General features: G+C 41.2%; 1 protein-coding gene across 2 annotated transcripts in view; it reads right to left on the bottom strand.

Moving 5' to 3' along the window:
• The window catches only part of wnt9a (wingless-type MMTV integration site family, member 9A), a 65760-nt gene extending 55555 nt beyond the window's left edge, over positions 1–10205 (bottom strand). For both annotated transcript variants that reach the window (XM_079875254.1, XM_079875255.1), the window contains exon 1: positions 10061–10205. In XM_079875254.1, the coding sequence (XP_079731380.1) occupies positions 10061–10152 (92 nt within the window). In that variant the 5' untranslated portion in view covers positions 10153–10205. The remainder of the gene's footprint in view (positions 1–10060) is intronic.
• Positions 10206–16067: the final 5862 nt, after the last annotated feature.

The following is a 16067-nucleotide window of genomic DNA, read 5'->3' as shown; positions in this document are numbered from 1 at the left end:
TGAAACTCTGCAGGTAGGTACATCTCCAGGAACAGGATTTGGCACCTCTGCACTAAGGCTGGGCATACACTGTGCAATTTTCGTTCGATTTTGAGCCGAATTCTGACTCATGCGACTCTTTTTTGAGCCAGGCCGATTTTCAGTTTTGTTGTGCGTCATTTGCCGTGCAGTGTACAGGGGGAAACAAGAGGCAATAAACCTCTCCCGCCCAGTAATCGGATGGTCGGATGAACAGTTGAAGCAGAGCTACGAACTGATTGACCTAAACTCATCTGGCCCGGATGTTGTGGTCTCTTCATCCTCAGTGAGCCCAGAGCTAGCGAGAGCTTCTAGAAAAAGACCAAAAGATTTTGGTCAAGTTTGTTCTGCTGGTTTCTGTTCATACAATGGAGCCTGACTTTCAGAAGCTTCAAAAGCATCATCAAAATTGTCATGAAGCTTCTGGAAGTCAGGCTCCATTGACTAATATTGAATGAACAGAAACCAGCGGGACACACTTGACCAAAATCAACTTTTGTGTTCAGAAAAAGAAAAAAGATTGAACAACTCAACAAGGTGAGTAAATAATGACTGAATTTATATGTTTGGGTGAACTAAACCTTTAAGTCCCCCAAATAGAAATTGTATGAAATGTATATATGCATTTATTTGATAGTAGTACCTTGAAGAAATAAACTTTAAGAAATAATCAGCTTTATTGAGCGTTTGTGTGAATTACAAAAATCACATTTACATTAATGCATTTGGCAGATCCTTTTATCCAAAGCGACTTACAGTACAGCGCACTTATTACAGGGAATATCCCACTGGAGCAACCAAGAGTAAAGTGCCTTGCTCAAGGACACACTGGTGGTGGCGGCTGTGGAGAACGAACCAGCAACCTTCTGCTAATCAGTTCAGTGGTTTAGCCCACTACACCACACATGTGATAAAACCACAACAAAAATTAGCATGTTAATTGTAAAAATATGAAATAAAATATGTCAAGAAACAGAATGCTGACATGAATTTTAAAACATTTAAATATTTTACAGGTAGAGCAGGCACACAAATGTTTAGAGCAGACACAGCGGCAGCCAGATTGTCCCGCACATGTTCTTCCACTCTTGCTTCAAGGTTGTGGGGTTCAGGGGGGCCATCATCATGGTCTTCATCATCCTCTGGCTCAACGTTGTCCCCATTGAGAAAAGTGGGATTGTGAAGCACAGCGCAGCACACAACAACCTCAGGCACAAAGGCATGGCTCACCAGTGGAGCACCAGTGTGTTTTCAGTATGCTCTACTATGCTTCGTGCACAGGAGTGCTTGCTGTTGAGACAAGCCTGCACATGGTTCTATGGGCTGCCATAGACTCAACTGCAATAATGAGTAAAGACATTTTTAGATTATATTAGGCAAAATGGCTGAAAAAAAATCTCAAATACAATCACTATTTTGATACTAATTGCTTATTACTTTTGACCAATAGGTGGCGCTATTTCCAAATTGATGTTGAGTGATCAGTGTGAGGTGAGCATGTGAACGAACAGCCAAACCGCATAAAATAGGCTGTTCGTGTGGACAGTGCCTCAGTTTGGCATCATGCCAACAATTTTGTTGATGCATTATTCAAGAATGGTCCATCAAGAAGTTTCAAATAACTTTAAGGCATGGTCTGAAGATGATATGAGTCAACGTTGGTGAAAATCAGAACAACTGACTAAGAGGAGTTTGAAAAGTAGGTTTTCAAATTAATTCAAAATGGCAGACAGCAATTTCAACCAAATGTGACGTAATTGGTATCATTGTTCTCAGTATGACTCAATGGATCAATCAACACTAGTTTCATTAAACTAGACCAAAGTAATTGAAAGCTATTAGCATTTTTGAAATTTCATTATAATTTGACCACAAAATGGCGCTGTCTCAACTTTTTCACTACCTTAAAGGCGTGGTGCAAATGACACACACCAAGTTTTGTAATGATACACTAATGCTTTCATAAAATACAGCATTTTACGACAAAATTAAAAATGGCCGACACCCACAATTTGGTATCATTTGACTTGGCATGTTGTGCCAAATCTAAAGAGACCGATTTTGAAGTTGTGAAAAAAAGGCATTTTTCATATCTCCTGACCACTAGCAGGTATCCTTAGGTAATCCTCAGGTAACCTCATGCTCATTTTGGCATTCAAGAATGGTTTGACTAACTTGAAACCCATAACTTTTTGTTGGCATGTTCTAAAGATTATCTGGTTCAATTTTGTGAAAGTCAGAGCCACGGTCTAGGAGGAGTTTGAAAATGTAGGTTTTTCAGAAAATTCAAAATGGTGGAAAAAAATTCATAACGTCATAGGGTGCAATCATCTTGATCCAAGAGGAATCAGCAAAAAAATATATAATTTAGTTTGAAGCCCTTGTGGGTCATTATTAACCTAACATTAGGTTTTAACATAAACATTAGTGCAAATTTGGACAGTTGGTGGTGCTTGATTAAGGTAGAGTCCAAATTTGCTGTGTTTATTGTTCAGACTCCACTGTGTGCCAAATTTCACAACTTTTTACCATATGGTTCTATGGGCTGTCATATACGGTGGCCCAGTAGAGCACAACACAACAAAATTTAAAAAGCAAACATAAGGTCACAACATAACAGAATCAAGCCAAAACACAACGGAAATTCTCCAGACCACTGGAGGGCTCTCAGAGCGCAGTAAAGTTAGTTTTCCTTACCACTGTTCTATAGAGTCAGCAGTCTAACAAAGATATCAGTACCACGCTTAGTTTAAAGCTTAGTTTAAACTTCAAATTTACGTTGTCCTTTGAGGAATTTTGCAGCGGCATTTTAATTAATACAAATTATACATTTTAACCACTTGGTGGAATTAGGAGACGTTCCCTTAGGCATCATTCATTGTGGTAGCACATCAAAGCATTCTCAGGTATAAATAATCATGGCGATATACAATGGTTACATACTGTTAAAACTAATCTTGGTGTTGATATCTTTGTAAGACTGCCAACTCTATAGAACAGTGGCAAGGAAAACTAACTTTACCACGCTCCAAGAGCCCTGGTCGGGAGCATTTCCGTTGTGTTGTGGATTGATTCCATTGTGTTGTGGCTTCTTTTCGTTGTGTTGTGAACTTATGTTTGCTTTTTAAAATTTCATTGTCATAGCCATAGACTTCAAGAGTGGAATAATAAGAAGAAGAAGAGGAACACTAAGGGGCGGTTTCCCGAACAGAGATTAAGCCTAATCCTAGACTAAAATTGCCCTTTAAACCAGATTAACAGAAATCTGCTTTCTCGGTCAAGGCCTAGATTTAGTTTAGTCCATAGTTTAATAAGCTGATTTCCTGGAGGAAGACTAGAGTTACTCCAGGACTAAATCGAGGCTTAAATTAAACCTACCAGGAGGCAGGTTTAACTTCAGATTAACATTGTATTTCAAAGTGGACACATGTATTACTTGGACACACACACACACACACACACACACACACACACACACACACACACACACACACACTACCGTTCAAAAGTTTGGGGTCAGTAAGATTTTTAATGTTTTTAAAAGAAGTATCTTCTGCTCACCAAGGCTGCATTTATTTGATTAAAAAACAAACAAAAACAGTAATATTGTGAAATATTATTCCAATGTAAATCATCTGTTTTCTATGTGAATATAAAGTTGACAGAACTTTATAGTGTAGTGTAATTATATATATATATATATATATATATATATATATATATATATATATATATATATATATATATATATATATATATCCTTTTGAAGGGTATAGTGTTTAATGTTACAGAAGCTTTAGATTTCAGATAAATGTTGTTCTTTTGAACTTTCTATCCATCAAAGAATTTTGAAAAAAATTTGTACACAACTGTTTTCAACATTGATAATAATAATGAATGTTTCTTGATCATCAAATCATCATATTAGAATGATTTCTGAAGGATCATGTGACACTGAAGACTGGAGTAATGATGCTGAAAATTCAGCTTTGATCACAGGAATAAATGACAGTTTAAAATATATTAAAATAGAAAACAGTCATTTTAAATTTTCATAATATTTCACAATATTACTGTTTTTTTATTGTTTATCAAATAAATGCAGCCTTGGTGAGCAGAAGATATTTCTTTTAAAAACATTAAAATCTTACTGACCCCAAGCTTTTGAACGGTAGTGTGTGTGTGTATATATATATATATATAAGTGTATATAATGTGTATATTGTATGTGTATATAATATATATATTATATATTATATAATATATAAAGAAAAGAAATGCTGGAAGTCTGTTTGTAATATATATATATATATATATATATATATATATATATATATATATATATATATATATATATATATATATATATATATATATATATATATTAATTACAAACAGACTTCCAGCATTTCTTTTCTTTTATTCCATAGCTGGTGTGTGCAGTTTATTTAGCTTGCTTAAAAATAATTTGCTCTTGTTTAGTAATTTTTATTTTGATTGCAGTCTTTTTCTGATTCCATTGTTTCCTTGGATTTGCTTCTCAGTTCCATAAACTTTTCTTGGTTCATTCCATGTTTTATAGGCAACCTCTATCATGCTAATTCAGATTAGCACAGTTGGTTTTAAATTAATCTGGTTTATTTTAGTTCAGGACTCCATAGTCCAGGTGTAACTAATCTGTACTTAATCTGTGTTACAGAAAGCCATTTTTTAAGACACGATTAACTATTCTAGATTAAGGCCTACTCCTGGCTTAATTTAAACCCTGTCCGGGAAACCGCCCCTAGAAGATTAAATAGGTGACTATGAACCTTCGGTGCTTGGCCCCTAATAAAATTAAGAAGAGTATCAGTACAAATACAATAGGGTTCTGGCACAATTGGTGCTTGGACCCCTAATTAGCCAAAAACATCTTGTCAGGAATATACCTGGCTTGGAGACAGAGACATTAGTGAACCCAGGTATTTACTGACACAAATGGAGTATGGATAAAGGTTAGTAAATGCAAGTCAGTTCAATGATGATATACTCAACCTGTTCTCATTAGATCTCATTTCTATAGATCTCTCTATAGCACGCATTGTGTTTATCGTGCAATTTATACACGAAAATGACTTTATATGATATGCACTAAAGCCCTTGGGTAGGATTAGGCTACGTTCATATTATACTTTTTGGGTAGGATTAGTGGTGTGGGGTGCGTGGGTATTACACGCAATAAAGTGTGTATCATATGCACCAGAAAATGATGCAAGCACAATGAAACCGCAAAAGCATGAACTCCATCAAGGTAAATTCTGGGTTTGACTTGCCTACTGTTTTGAGAGCAACACCCAGTCCATGCAATAAATGTGCATGTATGGTTCATAGCTCAGGGTTTTTACAGTCATCTTATGGTTTTTTTAGTCATCTAATCTTGGCTGTAGTCACTGATCATTTTGGCCCACAGTCCACCCAAAGCCCTCTGTGGAGGAAAACAGTCTGTGGTTGGAGACGGAAAACCCATGACATGGTAGTGCCACTAATTAACGTCATTTCATCAATCCGTGACCACCAAAAGCTATTCAGATTCCATATTGGCTTTCCGGTTTTGCCTGTCTGTGCTGCTGTCTGCGATGCCCATCACAGCATTTCCAACAACAGCCTACATATCTACAAAGCACACAGCTGATGGTAGGAACGGACCCGCCCTCTCTTAAAAAATTGAGGCAGACCTCCAAGCTGTGGTTGGATCCATGCTACCAGAATATTGAGCCGTTTGGATGCAAGTGAGCCAAACACATTTAAAGACATTCCCCAGAGCAATAATACCATATAATCAAGGCAGGGTTGGGATGACTCCTGCGGGAGAAGCCATTCTCAAAGCTTGTCAAGAAAGCCATTGAGGAAAAACAAACCGGTAGAAATATAGAGACACGGATTTTCTGTTTTTCAAGTGGTTACTTGAAATGTCATGAAAGCCAAAGAAATGTTGGTAATCTTAAGTGTGTTTATAGTACAAAAGTTACACTATGTTAAGCTGTCCAGCAATGATACACACTTTGGTGGGGTTGTGTCTTTACATTATGTGTCTGTTAAGTGAAATGTTAACAATGGCATTTTAATTTTGATTCAGTAAATTGTCTGTGCATGTATACAGCCACTGAAGGAAGTGGTCACGTGAAGATCTTCAGTTGCAGACACTGCTATTCTCTGGCACTGAAAGGCGATCCACCACAGCACAGGCAGCAGCTCTCATCAACATTCCCAAGCACAAGTCTAGTCAAGAGATTAAATCTGAAGCCTTATGCAGCAAACTGCTTCTGTATAGGGGCTTTCCTGTGAGCTGTGGCCAAAAAATGCCATTGCAAACAGATCAAACTGACCACAACTACCTTTGAATAAAACTGCTGCTCTGTTTACCTTCTCCCTGTATACTCTTCACACAGCTCTCGGTGCTCATATCTGTTTTACCGCTCATTTCCCACTGTGCTAAGGTTTTATAAAGGAGCAGATGATGACTGAAGAGCTGAGCACTTTTACAGTAGTGATTGTACCCCCTGGTGGAAACATCAGGCACTGCAAGTACTGCTACACCTATTGATGGGCAGGTTCTGACAAATCATGACTCATTAATTAGTTAAACCAAATCAGAATAAATTAATTACATGGCGAGTGATGCATATCTAGAAATGTAAGAGGCCAGAGGCTGAGTGCTAGAAGCACAGTATTTCCTATAGAAAGACTGTAGAAGCCTTGGGCCTGTTCTGACATTGTTCTGTCTGGGTTTTGGAGGACGGAACGACACCAAATTGTTGAGCCCTCATTACAGGGTTATAATGTACATGCACATGCATGTTGTTGCAGCCAACATCTTTAACGCAGGGCTTTGGAACATGTATAGTAAGTAACAAAAGTGCAGCCGCATTTAAAGCAAAAAAACATCATCTACTAGAAAAGTGTCTGAAAATCTAACCTTATCAACTTATAAAGATGTTCAATTGAATTGTTTCTTGCTAATAGGTCTAAGTATATTTCACCAGTCTTTTTTAGGGCTTGTTTACACCTGGTATTAAGATGTGTTTTGGTCAATCGGATCACAAGTAGACGAGGCAGACATATGGCCGTTTACACCTGGTGTTTTAATCCATCTCTTTTGTCCACTTTCAACCACTTTTGTCCTGATTTCTTCAAGGGGAGGGTCTATGGGCGGGCAAATGTATGTTTTTTTTCAGATCTTTTTCGATCTAACAGACAAAATAAGCGTTTTCGACTACCTCTGCAAGCTCAAAATGTTTTAGACCCTGTTCACACCTGTATTTAGCGTCACCCAATTGTGATCCGATAGACCAACACGCATCTTAATACCAGGTGTAAACAGCACCTTAAATGACAAAAAAACAAACAAACACAGAAGACAATTAATTCGTCATAAATCCAATAAAAAAAAATCATATGCATCAGTTTTTGGCTCTACATATTTAAAAATTGTAGACCCTTTGTACATCATGATTACACCTCGGTTTATACTTGGAATCAGAATTTAGGTGGGAATAACCAGCATCTCACACAAAAGTCGTAAATATCTTCCCTCAATTTGATTCAGGTTCACATTTGGGACAGCAGTTCCCCACATGTACCCCAGTCTGGCTTCCACAGGAGATCTGCATAAACTTGTCAAAGCCAGGCACAAAAGAATCTCATTCCATGGATATTCAGGGCTTATTTTCCTTATGTTTTCCCTGCATGTAACCTCTTCCCCTTTCTTACTTCAGGATGTTTGAGGTGAGCTCTAAACCGAGACAAAAACTGTGCAGCCCTAGTATTGCCTTGTTTCTCAGGAACATTCAATGTTCTATCACTACTTTGTCCCCAACCATCCAAACCTGGTCTCCCTGGGATTTTTGTTAAACGAGATACAGCAGAAACAAACATTGGGCACCTGCCGCAACAGGCTAGATGGGACGGGTGGTAAAAAACTAAGTCTTTGCATTCTTGTGGCCAGGATGACAATTTCAGCAGCGGCTCAACTAGGCAAGGAATCCCACCCAACCCTCAGAGACGCAGACCGAGGTCAAACAGAGACTGTGTTTAGATTTCACATATGCTCCACCACACTGGGGAAATTGGGTATGCAACATTGACCCTCTACTTAAGTAAATCAGTGCCAAGAAGATGCGGCATGTGCTTCATGGAAGGTATTTATTTGCACTTTAGTAGAAGCAAGTGTGACAACATATAAAAAATATAACGATTTCATGCTGGCTCTGGCACGAATGGCAAGGTTGAAAAGACTTAAGTTTGTTTATTTACTGTATCTCACTGACTGTGGAGTTCTTAGCTATCTGGAAAATGACACCCATATCACCATTCAAAAATTAACACTCATTGTGTGAGATAAGCAAGAACACCCATAATGCCATAGCGAAATATATCACTAATGAGTTTCCTATAGTTTGTTTTCATGACCTGATAACATGGAAGTACAAGCAATTTCCGTCAAAGTAGAAAAAGTGCTGAAACTGGCAAAGTGTGAATACTCTTAAACAATGGCTATTTAGCCTCACATAAGCATGACAAATTGAATGTTAAAAATATCAAGGCATTTATTAGACGAAGCCTCTTGACACTGCATATCTGCTCATTATCAGACATTGTAGTTTATCTTTTTCCATTTAATGTGCCAAAAAACAAGGGGAAATATTCTTAAGAGGCTAATTGCAATTGGTAACAATCTTTCAGATCAAATAATGGAGACTATAAATCTTTATATGAAGTACTATCCCACCCATGCTAACACAGGCCAGCATTTATTAAATTTATTGACTTCCTAAGAGGGGGTAGAATAGGCTTAGACCCAATATACAACCACTGCAGCCCAACAAACCGGTTTACTGCTTCATAATGTTCAATGGGGCCTGAGGGAGCCACTCCCGCCCTGGCCCTTGATTTGCCCTAACAATATCCTCTCCTTAGCACACCTTTTTACATATAATCTTCCATCACTCTTCACCATGGAGCCAAGAGAAATAATGATACAATGTCTTGAACTGTTGAGAAGTTGTTGAATGTGAAAACCAAGTACATCACTACAGTTCCAGCCAGACTGGGTTAAAACACCAGGACAATATTAAACGCCCACCTGTCCTTGGAGTATGTCCATACATTTTGGATTATGTTTACACCAGCATTATAATAGCCTACATTTTGTGTCCGTATAAGAGTTTAATAGCAGTCAACCTCGCTACTTTTACCCTACAAACCTGGTTTAAAACTTGTTGATGCAAGTGACAATGGCTCACAGACGATGATTAAAAGTTAAACACATGTTTCTCGAAACATGAAGTTCTGGTGTGACCGCTAAAGGCGCGTAATGGAAGAATATCAATAAGCAGAAATGAACGCGTCATTGAGGAATACATTCCAAAGGCGTTCCCACTGTATCACAATTACCTCAATTAAAATTATGCTAGGGGAATGTTTATAGGGGGAACTGGGGAAACTGTAAATTCAACACACATTCTTGAACTTGCGCTAATTAAACTTAGTGAGGGAGTAAAATGAGTGCCAAAACGAGTGTTTATGCTGGATGAAGAAATATTATCTGCGATCTTAACAGACGTTTTGGCCACCAGGTTAGAGATCTTCGTAGCTTTATTGTTAACAGCTGTGTAGAACTGCTCGTGTCTAGTTTCATTCCTCTACAAGCATCTATGAAAAAAGACGAACCTGACCGGCTTGTACCTGCCCGTCACTGAATTAGCCTAAGAAATGTAAATGTCCTGATATGCAGTATTTAATACATTTGTAAATAGGGGCATATTTAATGAATTTATAAATAAGTTATTAACTGGAGACTTCATGCAAACATTACGTTGTTATGAGAACAATACTCACACTAAATCGCAACTCCACAGGTTGTTACGTGGAGAGAAGTTTACATTTTCCCCTAGATTGCGCTGTCTTTTTTGTTTATGATCTTTGATTCATCATTTCACATCTATCTTTCGTCTATTCATTAAAAAACCTGAAGCTTGAAAAAACATTTAAAGCTTCTGCCTACCCGAAGTAAGCTGTGCTCGGTCCAGGCAAGCTGATCAGATGCACTATAATGGTAAATGATAACCATCCAAGGAGAAGGTGTCCATCCAGCATTTTGTAGCAGCTCTGGGGCAGCTCATTTCGTTCGTCCTAAGTTGCTGTGTAAAATCCTTTCTTGTGAGAACGGCACTTCTTATACACTCCGAGGATTTATGCGCCCCTCCCATTCACTTAGAACAGGAGAGAGAGAGAGAGAGAGAGAGAGAGAGAGAGAGAGAGAGAGAGAGAGAGAGAGAGAGAGAGAGAGATTTTGAAAGTAAGTCTGGCTTAATTATTTACGTTTGCTTTTTGTAAGCATGGGCAGTAATAATCGTGATACTTCTAAAATGGAATAAATTTACCAGTTTTCTGATATAGACTATACATAATCTCTGTACTGGCTTTTTAATATCAGACAAAAGCTCCTGAGCTGATGAAAGATATTGAGCATACTCAACCAGCATATTAATATTTTCCCTATTATTCATGTTTCATTTGGTTATTGCTTGCCCAGTATAGAGTAAAAAATCTACTCATGTCCACAGAAACCGACATGACATTTCTTTAATTAAATATTTAATTAATTAATTTCTGAGGGGACATACTGGCTGGCACAAGTTCAGTGGCAGTGAGCAATTACATTCTTTTTCTATTAGATTATCAGTTTACTTTAAAGGGATAGTTCACTTTGAAATAAAATTTTGGTATGTTTTAGCTTACCTCAAGGGCATCCAAGATGTAGGTGTCTTTTTTTCCGCAGTAGTTTCACTTTTGATATTTTTAGGTCAAACCGTTCTTGTCTGACAGTCATATCATGCAGGTCTATGGTCACCCCCTCAAAGAGCATGCACAGAGTCCAAATTAAAACAATTCCCCATCATCCAAATTAAACAATTCCCCATCGTAAGTACACACTGATGGCCTAAGACACGAAACGAGCGGTTTGTGTGAGAAAACGAACAGTATTTATATCGTTTTTACCTTTTGTAGACAGCCACGTCCGAGTGATCTGCGTATATACACTAGAGGTCGCCTTGGCTACGGCAGTTCATTGGAACGAGGCGACATCTAGTGTATATATATATATGCACCAGTCTTCGCACACGTCACACAATAGGAAGTGCCCGCGCCTTCAGATCACTCGGACGTGGCTGTCTACAAAAGGTAAAAACTATATAAATACTGTTCGTTTTCTCACACAAACCGCTCGTTTCGTGTCTTAGGCCATCAATGTGTACTTACGATGGGGAATTGTTTAATTTGGACGATGGGGAATTGTTTTAATTTGGACTCTGTGCATGCTCTTTGAGACAGTGACCATAGACCTGCATGATATGACTGTCAGACAAGAACGGTTTGACCTAAAAATATCAAAATTGAAACTACTGCGGAAACAAAGACACCTACATCTTGGATGCCCTTTAGGTAAGCTAAAACATACCAAAATTTAATTTCAAAGTGAACTATCCCTTTAATGGCAATGCAATGTTTATTAGTCATTGAAAATGTTATTGAAATGCCTTATTTTCAAAAATGTCACAGATAGGAGTAAAATAAAAAAAATTAAAACTGCTCATTTAAAAGAAAAAACATGTCAGACGGTTTTTGTATCTGAAGTCTTCAATTACTGATACACAAAGAATGACGTGTCATTAAACATTAATAAAACCAGTTAGCACTGACGTCAAAGATGAAACACAAATCTTGGCATCATAATCCACCACTTACACATCTTTTGTTTTGGCAGCGAAATGTTAGTAAGATAGGGATCTGTTGGGCTGGTTCCAGCTCACTCTTGGGTACACCTGGAAGGAGCTCTTGACATGCTTGACATGACAGCTCTTGAATGCTGCAACAAAATGGACCTTTTCAATCACAAGGATCACAGTAGCAACAACAGGTGGGCTACTGGAACCTTTTGCCAAGTTTCTGTTTGCTAAACTGCCTGTTCTGCTGGATCATGACACAGGTTAAAAAAAAAAAAAACAAAGGTGAAATGGCATTATTGAGGATCTACCTAGCAACCACGAGGCAATGACATCTGCTTTATTGACACCAGATGATGGAGCATTCAACCTCACAAATTAAAACTGGATTTAACTAATTGGCAAAGACAAGATTCCATAATTCATTTAAGCATGGGTCCCTTAAAATCAATATTAATGCAGAGTTATTTATTTATTTATTTATTTATTTTTACTTTCTTAGTATATTTGGTGTATGTTTTTTCAAATAAAAAAAGTTTGCCTTCTTGCTCCGCTACCATCATAAATCCCTCTTATTTATCAACCTCTTCCCTCCAACTACTTGTAATATGGGTTTTCCAAATCCCATCAATTCCACACAAAAGAGCCACCTACCCTAACCTACTGTATTAACATTTACCCCAATCTCAGGCGCAGGCCTGGACAGTGGACAGTGAACAGACCACCATCATCTCCCACAATCTTCCGAATGAAAGCAATTTAAAGGGAAAGACTGAAAGAGATCCACGTCGAATGCATCATCAAGCAAGTTTTGAACAAGTCTGTATCGTTAAATCATTTCAAGGAGTCCTCCTTATGCTATGCGTTAAATTAAGAACTATCGAGCCAAGAGTAGGATCTAGAATAGTTAATCATGGCTTTCTGAAACACAGATTAAGTACAGATTACTAACACCTGGATTATGAAATCCTGAACTAAAATAAACAAGATTAATTTAAAACCAACTGTGCTAATCTGAATTAGCACGACGAGGTTACCTATAAAATGGAACGAACCAAGAAAAACTAAAAATTGTATGGAACTGAGAAGCAAACTCAAGGAAAACAATGACAGCAGAAAAAAGTCTGCAATCAACAAAAAAAAAATTACTGAGCAAGAGAAAACTAAAATAAAGCAAATAGCAAATAAAAACGTACTCGGTTACTAATGTAACCTCGGTTCTCTCTAGAAGAGGGAACGAGTATTGCGTAAGGTTAGCTTACGCATCGGGAAAGTCTTCTTTCTTCGAGATCTGAAGCCAAAAAATTATCCTTAATTTTGTATACATTGTCAACGCAGTGCAGCAGCCGACAGACCTAGGCAGGCTGTATAAGCGTGCTCATTGGCTGCTCGGCGGCAACTGCTTAAGCCTATCGGTGAGCGCTCTGAACGCGGCAACCAATGAGGGCGCTTCGCGCCCTCCACACCCTTCTAACCGTCAGAATGGGTGTGGCCAGCGTGTATAAATTCAGCGCTCACAGGCTAAAATTCTGGTTTTCGCAGTCTGAAGCGCAAAAGCTCGTGGCGCGACACGGCAGGTTACGCAATACTCGTTCCCTCTTCTAGAGAGAACCGAGGTTACATTAGTAACCGAGTACGTTCTCTTACGAGAGGTCTCTCGTATTGCGTAAGGTTAGCTTACGCATCGGGAACCCTTTGTCAACGCCGTGTGCGCCGAGCATCCAGCCCATGAATCCCAGGGAAACCGGGGAAAACACTCTGCTGGGAAATGTGGCCGGTCGGAGAGACGGGCCAGCGCAGTACAGGCACTTCATGCAGCATATGAAATAGAGCGGCGCGGCCGGTCTATAAACATATAACAGTACAAACAGTAGGGCCGGCAGAGCGAGCCCATACAGTACATAAGCACTCATAAGGGTAGGAGAAAAACGACATAGTCGGTCTCACATGAAGGGAAAAATTCCCGCGCGACAGAGAATAATACGGGCGGCCAGCAGCGCGGGCCAGCACCGACAACAGCGCGTAACGGGAAATAGGAAACAGAGCGGATCAGCCGGTCTGAGTCAAACACTTCACCCTGAGTATAGTACCAGAATAGCGCCAGCATATGAACGTAGTCTGCACACGAGAAATGGGCAGAGCATACACGTCACTTATACTGACAGTATTTTTGCCTGTAGGGCAGGAACTTCCAGGTTATAAAACCTCACGAATGTTGACGGGGAGGCCCAGCCCGCCGCCATACAAATATCGTGAATAGAAATTCCGCTGGACCAGGCCCACGACGAGGCCATGCCTCTAGTGGAGTGGGCTCTGATGCCCAGAGGGCACTGCAGGTGTCTGGAGGCATAAGCTGCTGCTATCGCGTCCACTATCCACCTGGACAAGCTCTGCTTCGAGGCGGCGAGACCCTTGGTGCGTCCGCCGAAGGAAACAAAGAGCTGCTCTGAACGCTTGAAAGCGGCGGAGCGTGTGATGTAAACTCTCAGCGCCCGGACAGGGCAAAGGAGGTTATCACTGTCCCCACTATCGGATGCTGGCAGAGCCGAGAGGGAAATAACTTGTGCCCTAAACGGGGTTCCAATCGCTTTGGGGATGTAACCGTGTCTCGGTCTGAGAATGACTTTCGAGTCATTCGGCCCGAACTCAAGACATGCAGGGCTAACAGATAGCGCGTGCAAATCACCCACTCGTTTGACTGAAGACAGAGCTATCAGAAAAACGGTTTTAAGCGACAGATATTTTAGATCCGCGGATTCAAGCGGTTCAAAGGGAAAAGCCTTTAGGGCCGCTAGGACCAAGGACAGATCCCACGAGGGAACCGAGGGGGGCCGCGGGGGGTTCATCCGTCTAGCTCCTCTGAGGAAGCGGATAATGAGCTCATTCCTTCCCATTGCCCGGCCGCGCGTCGTCTCAGCGAACGCTGCAATAGCGGCCACATACACTTTGAGCGTGGAAGGGGATCTGCCCTTTTCCAACAGCTCTTGCAAGAAGGAGAGCACCCGCGGGACCCCGCATGCGCGCGGATCCAAGTTTTTAGTAGCACACCATTTAGAAAACACCGACCATTTAGACGCGTAGAGCCGTCTCGTAGAGGGGGCTCTCGACTGTGTGATCGTGTTCACGACCCCGTCTGACAGGTCAACGGGTATCCGTTGATCACCCATGCATGCAGCGACCAGCGCTCTGGATGGGGATGCCAGATCGACCCACCGGCTTGGGAGAGGAGATCCTGTCTCACCGGGATCGGCCATGGGGGTGAGTGCGACAGCCTCACTAGCTCTGGGTACCAGGTTTGGTTTTCCCATCGCGGGGCACTGAGTGGTGCGTTTCTCTGATCCTCGAAATGACCTGTGGCAACAGGGAGATCGGAGGAAAAGCGTACAGCAGGAGGCTGGGCCATGTCTGGGACAGCGCGTCCTCGCTCTTCGAATAAAACTTCTGGCATTGAGCATTGTCTTTCGACGCAAAGAGGTCGATTTCCGCTCTGCCGAATAGGCGCCAGAGAAACTGGACTGTCTGGGGGTGCAGAGACCATTCTCCCGGGGGAATGTTGTCCCTGGACAGTCTGTCTGGACCGACATTCAGGTGGCCCGGCATGTGCGCGGCTCTCAGCGAGCGCAGCGAGCGGTAAGCCCACACGAGAAGGCGTTCTGTCAGCCTGCACAGATTCCTGGATCTGACACCGCCCTGTCGGTTCACATAGGATACCACGGCCGTGTTGTCCGAGCGGACTAGCACATGGTGATCCCGTATGAATGGGAGGAAGCGCCTGAGCGCGTTCTCGACCGCCATCATCTCCAAACAGTTTATGTGGAGCCATTTTTCCCGGTCTGACCATAGGCCAAAAGCCGGTTTGCCCTCGAACAGAGCGCCCCAGCCGGAGGTGGAAGCGTCCGTCGAGATAACTTTGCGGTGTGAGATAGCTCCCATTGTCACTCCCCGCTGGTACCAGTCGGCCGCTAACCAGGGCTTCAGAGCTGAAACGCAGCTCTGAGTCACTCTGATGCGAATACCGCCGGAAGCCCATGCTCTGTGAGGCACTCGGGCATTCAGCCAGCGTTGTAGCGGGCGCATTCGTAAAAGACCCAGCCGAAGCGCTGCTGCGGCTGAGGCCATACAACCCAGTAACCTCTGAAATGTTTTGAGAGGTACGGTGCTGCCCGGCCGGAGGGACGCGGCCAGGCGTCGAATGCAGCGCGCGCGCTGTGTCGACAGGCGGGCCGTCATCGCTACAGTGTCCAGATCCAAACCCAGAAAAGAGGTTGATTGACTGGGCACGAG

This window comes from Squalius cephalus (genome assembly GCF_949319135.1).
Source record: "Squalius cephalus genome assembly, chromosome: 7".
NCBI lineage: Eukaryota > Metazoa > Chordata > Actinopteri > Cypriniformes > Leuciscidae > Squalius > Squalius cephalus.
This window is presented reverse-complemented; position numbering and strand designations above follow the sequence as displayed.